This window comes from Arachis hypogaea, chromosome 19, assembly GCF_003086295.3.
Source record: "Arachis hypogaea cultivar Tifrunner chromosome 19, arahy.Tifrunner.gnm2.J5K5, whole genome shotgun sequence".
In the NCBI taxonomy this organism is placed as follows: domain Eukaryota; kingdom Viridiplantae; phylum Streptophyta; class Magnoliopsida; order Fabales; family Fabaceae; genus Arachis; species Arachis hypogaea.
In genome coordinates, this window is record NC_092054.1 from 80,721,029 (window position 1) to 80,727,169 (window position 6,141).

The 6,141-nt window shown below is 37.4% G+C and overlaps 1 protein-coding gene across 1 annotated transcript; it reads right to left on the reverse strand.

Moving 5' to 3' along the window:
- Positions 1-2,184: 2,184 nt before the first annotated feature.
- LOC140182290 (uncharacterized) lies at positions 2,185-2,874 on the reverse strand. Its single transcript, XM_072228446.1, has one exon. It carries the CDS (start codon positions 2,872-2,874, stop codon positions 2,185-2,187), a length of 690 nt encoding a protein of 229 aa, XP_072084547.1.
- Positions 2,875-6,141: the final 3,267 nt, after the last annotated feature.

Genomic DNA, 6,141 nt, shown 5'->3' on the forward strand with positions numbered 1-6,141 from the left:
CCCTATATTAAGATCACCACAGAAACTTCAGGATGAAACTCTTTCAAAGAAAACTAAGCTAATAATATTCATGACAACACATATAAAAGCAAAAGAACAGTTCAACAATGATCTAGAATAACTGTTAAAGCCTCTATGTCACCACTTAAAACATGTGAATTCTGAGTGCCTGATGAGCGGATAATTTATACGCTTTTTGGCATTGTTTTTAGTATATTTTTAGTAGAATCTAGTTACTTTTAGGGATTTTTTTAATATATTTTATGTTAAATTCACATTTCTGGACTTTACTATGAGTTTGTGTATTTTTCTGTGATTTCAGGTATTTTCTGACTGAAATTGAGGGACTTGAGCAAAAATCAGATTCAGAGGTTGAAGAAGGATTGCTAATGCTGTTGGATTCTGACCTCCCTGCACTCAAAGTGGATTTTCTGGAGCTACAGAACTCGAAATAGCGCGCTTCCAATTGCGTTGGAAAGTAGACATCCAGGGCTTTCCAGCAATATATAATAGTCTATACTTTGGCCAAGAATAGACGACATAAACTGGCGTTCAACGCCAGCTCTCTGCCCAAATCTGGCGTCCAGCGCCAGAAAAGGATCCAAAACCAGAGTTGAACGCCAGAAATGGATCAAAACCTGGCGTTCAACTCCACAAATGGCCTCCGCACGTGGAAAGTTAAGGCTCAACCCAAGCACACACCAAGTGGGCCCCAGAAGTGGATTTATGCATCAATTACTTACTCATGTAAACCCTAGTAGCTAGTTTATTATAAATAGGACCTCTTACTATTGTATTTGACATCTTTGGATTACCTTATGATCCTTTGATCACGTTTTGGGGGATGGCCATCTCGGCCATGCCTGGACCTTTCACTTATGTATTTTTAACGGTAGAGTTTCTACACTCCATAGATTAAGGTGTGGAGCTCTGCTGTTCCTCAAAGATTAATGCAAGTACTACTGTTTTCTATTCAATTCATCTTATTTCGCTTCTAAGATATCCATTCACACCCAAGAACGTGATGAAGGTGATGATTATGTGTGACGCTCATCACCATCTCCCCTATGAACACGTGCCTGACAAACACTTCCGTTCTACATGAAATAAGCTAGAATGAATATCTCTTAGATCTCTTAACCAGAATCTTCGTGGCGTAAGCTAGAATGATGGCGGCATTCAAGAGAATCCGGAAGGTCTAAACCTTGTCTGTGGTATTCTGAGTAGGATTCGATGAATGAATGACTGTGACGAGCTCCTAACTCGCGATTGCAGGGCGTTAGTGACAGACGCAAAAGGATAGTAAATCCTATTCCAGCATGGTCGAGAACCGACAGATGAATAGCCGTGCCGTGACAGGGTGCGTGAGCATATTATTCACTGAGAGGATAAGATGAAGCCATTGGCAAGGGTGATGCCTCCAGACGATTAGCCGTGCCGTGACAGGGCATTGGATCATTTTCCCGAGAGATGACCGAAAGTAGCCATTGACAGTGGTGATGTATCACATAAAGCCAGCCATGGAAAGGAGTGAGACTGATTGGATGAAGATAGCAGGAAAGCAGAGGTTCAGAGGAAAGAAAAGCATCTCCATTCGCTTATCTGAAATTCCTACCAATGATTTACATAAGTGTCTTTATCCCTATTTTATTATATAATATTCGAAAACACCATTATCACTTTATATCTGCCTGACTGAGATTTACAAGGTGACCATAGCTTGCTTCATACCAACAATCTCCGTGGGATTCGACCCTTACTCACGTAAGGTATTATTTGGACGACCCAGTGCACTTGCTGGTTAGTTGTATCGAAGTTGTGACAAATTATGAATGTGACATCACAATTTCGTGCACCAGTGCCTAACTTATAAATAACACATCTAGATACAATATAGCAAAATAAATACTTATCATCCATCTAAGATGAATTTCTATTCCCTGCAATGTAAAAAGTTTTACACTATCCATCAATCAAATTGCAAGTGAGAAATCATGATGGGTACTATTGTAAAGGGTATACTAATCTGACACTTAATTGTATTTTCATTTGCTGACAGTGACACTTTACACTGTCAGTAAATGGAACATTAATTCCTATTTATAAAACATCAATAGCTAGTTTTTGAAAGAAAAAAATTGAAATAAAACCTCATTAACAGAACACTGAAATGGAGTCTCAATTTCACAATCCATACCAATCATATATCCAATCTTGTGGCTCTGCATTGAGCAAACTGAACTTGCCATCAGCACCAACCGGCATGAACTCACTGTGAATCGAATTCCCTTCACTCCCGTCACTCATAAACAACCTGGCAAAGATCTCAGCTGTCCTTGAAGCCGCCTCATCCTCCAAAATGTGGCCGAGTACCCACGCATGCCGGTACATACCCACCACAGCCCTCACTTCCCCTTCCTCCTTGTCCCCATTAAAAACCACAACACTATAACCCTTCCCTCCACCGCCTACATTCCCCAAACAACGCTTCAGCATCTCATCAAAATCTTCGTCACTCAACTTCCCGCCAAAAATAACTTTACCACACTTCAACGGACACTGAGCTTCCGAACCCTCCGTCTGCACGCAACTGGAGCCCGAATCGATGACCACAGAGACGTCGTAGTCACCGACGCCGCAATTGCCGCATCGCGAGGAGTTAGGGTTCAGTTGGGACATCTTGCGGGTAATTTCTGCTGCGATGTCGTTTGGACCGAGGCCGCGAGAAGCGGAGAAGTCAAAGCCGAAAGTGAGAACAGGAGCATGGCAAGCCCTAGCAGTGGCGGCGGCTTCAATTGACCCCAGGAGCGACGACAGTGCACGGCGGAACAGCCTCCTTCTCTCTCGCGTCACGTCTTCGTCCTCTCTCTTCATCTCGTCTGTGAATCGTCTTTCTCTCTCTCTCCTCCGGACTCTCTCCACCACGACGGCGATGGCGGCGGTTGTAGCGGCGTTGCGATGGTGACCCCCTCTCACTCTCTATTCTCTCGCTCGTGCTCTCATCTCTGTCTTCCTCCTCTCCTCCCTCTGATTCACTCATTCTCTCGGATCTGGGTGTGTGTGTGAAAGGAAAGGCTGCGTGCATTTGAACAATTAATTGGAAGGGGAGTTAGGGTTTTGAACAATAATTGGTAGGGTTGCGAGGGTTTACGAAGTAGGTGCAGGGAGGCAGGGTTGCGAGGATGAATGAAGGTGCGTTCTTTGGAGGGAATGACAAAAATATTACTAAGTGTATGTGACTTTGCTTTCAGGGAAAAGAGGGAAAAAATTCACTAAGTGTCAAATTTTTTGCTCTAGACACATTAGGCATTACTTTTAAAACGCACCCAAAACTTAATAAATAGGCTACTCTCTAAAAGCGTACCCTTTGATACAAAAAGTGAACCTATAGATATCAGCCTACGGCTACGCTTTATAAGTGATTTCTAAAATACCTAAGGCTACACTTTTTAAATGATGCCACAATTGTGTATCTTTTTCTCATATAAAAAGGCAACACGGAGAAAAGCGTAGCCTATTCATAGAATAGGCTACGCTTTTCAAATGTAACTTAAAAAAAGTGTGGCTGAATGGGTATTTTTCTTGTAGTGAAAACTTGCTTCCTAGAGATCTTTAATTAATATATTTTAATTCTTCTTTATACCGTTCGATGCCGTGATCCGTGTAATAAGTGTTTCAGGCTTCATAAGGCAGGAATGGCTTAGAAAATGGAGAGGAAGCTTGCAAAAATGGAAGGAACACAATAAACTAGGGAGATAACCAGCGAACACTGACGCGCGTGCATGGCTCACGCGAGCGCGCGGAATGGAGAAAATCGCAGTGACACGAACGCGTGCCTGACGCGTACGCGTGGATTGGAGTCTGCACGAATGAGGCGAACGCGTGGACGACACGTACGTGTGACAAGGAAAATCGCGGAATGACGCGAATGCGTGGACGACGCGTACGCGTGACCTGCGCGATCTGCAGAATAAATAGAAAACGCTGTGGGCGATTTCGGGCCGCGTTTTAACCCAGTTTTTGGCCTAGAAACAGAGAATAAGGCCAGGGAACATGCAGAGACTCAAAACACACACATAGACAGAGATACACATTCATTCATATTAGGATTACTTTTAGTTTTAGATCTGAATCTAGAGAGAAAATTACTCCTCCTCTAGTTTCTTTTTACATTCCTAGTTATTGCTTTTGCTTTTGGATATTGAAGAGTCATCACCTCCGTTGAGAATATTATTCTAGTTTGTTTACTTTGTCCCTTATTCTTCCATATCCTAATTTACTTTATTTAGAGTTCTAATTGGATTATTTTCATGGATTGTTGATAAAGAGGATTACTTTACCTTCAATTAACTTTTAGTCTCTATTTTATTTTATTTAATTTATTATGTCTTCTTCTTATATTTTTTTGAGTATTATATTCATGTCAATGGAGTAGACTCCATACTTGACATGGGGGTTGATTAAAAAAAGACACTTGAGTTGGAAGGCTTAAGTGCTGATTAACTGGAAGTTGTTAGCTAGTTCTGTATTTACTAACGCTAGACCTTCCCAAGGGAGAGGACTAGGATTTGCAAATAAGGATTAGCTCAATCACTTGACTTTTCTTTATTTAGTAAGGGTTAACTAAGTGAAAACAACAACCTTTTTGATACTACACTTAAGAGATCCCAACAAGGATAGAACTTCCAATTAATCATTCCCCCAGTCAAGGCTTTTTATTAGAATATTAATAATCATTCTTAGTTTTATTGCTTTAATTTATAATTATTTAATTGCTCATTATCCAAACTCAAACTCTCTTGAAAATTCCTGATTAATAAGTTAGCACCCTTTCCTGCAACTCGTTGGGAGACGACCTAGGACTCATACTCCCAGTATTATTATTTCTAAATTTCGTGACAACTTTTCTAAATTGACAAGGCAGATCTTAGCTGGTTAAGAACTATACTCTCAACGCATTCTCTATTTTGATTTCTTAATTAGCCGACTTCTGCCTTCACGTCAATCGGATTATCTTGTTACTTAGATTAGGTACTTTTTACTATTTTGTTTGTGTCTTTTGTGTTCTTTTCAAAAAATTTTCAAAATCTTTTCCTTTCTTTATTTATCTTTGTCTTTTGTGAGAGTCTTTTGTTCTTGTTCTTGTTAAAGTTTCTCACTTTCTTGGTGTCTTTTCCAAAAATTTTCAAAAATAGTGTCTTTTGTTTGAGTCTAGTGTCAGTTCTTAAGTTTGGTGTCCTTTGTATGTTCTTTATTTCTTTAAATTTTTGAATTGTCCTTAAGTGTTCTTTCTTGGTATTTAAGTTGTTCTTGTTTCTTTTCTTGTTTTGATCTTAAAATTTTTAAGTTTGGTGTCTTTTGGTGTTTGTTTTCTTAATTTTCGAAAATTAGTGTCTTTTGATCTAAAAATTTTAAGTTTGGTGTCTTTTGGTTGTTTTTCTCTTTTTTCATTAATTCAAAAAATAAAAATATCTCTTTTATCATTATTAAAAATTTTCAAAAATTTCACTTTCTTTTCTTATCTTTATTTAAATTTTTTTAAGATTGGTATTTTCTTGTTAGTAAAGTCAAATTTCAAATTTTAAATTTTATCTTTTCATATCTGTTTCAAATCTTTATCTTATCTTTCTTTAAAATGCAAAATTCAAAAAAAAAAAAATCTTATCTTACCTTATTTCGAATTCAATTTTTAAAACTCAATTTCAAAATTTAAAATTTAAAAATTCAAATATCAAATTTGAAAATAAAATCTTTTTCAAAAATTAAATTTCAAATCTTCACCATATCTTATCTTTTCAACTTATTTTCAAATCTTTATCTTATCTTGTTTCAATTTCAAAATTCAAAATCAAATCTTTTTCAAATCTTTTTAAATTTTTATCTTATCTTTTCTAATTTTAAATTTTAAAATTAAATCATTTTCAAATCTCCTATCTTATCTTAATTTTAAATCTTTGTTAATTAGTTACTTGTTTACTCTTTCTTCTTTTTCAAAACTTCCTAACTAATTCCCCTTTCTTCTATTTCAAAAAACTTCTCACTTCTTTCTCTCTCTTCTTTTTCAATTTTCAATTCTTTTTTTGTTAATTAGCTTTTAATTTTTTTCTTGTTTTCAAAATTTAATGAATAAATAAAATAAAA

Excerpts from the sequence above, each read along its gene's own strand:
- LOC140182290 (XM_072228446.1), bottom strand. The coding sequence starts at position 2,874 with ATGAAGAGAGAGGACGAAGACGTGACGCGAGAGAGAAGGAGGCTGTTC.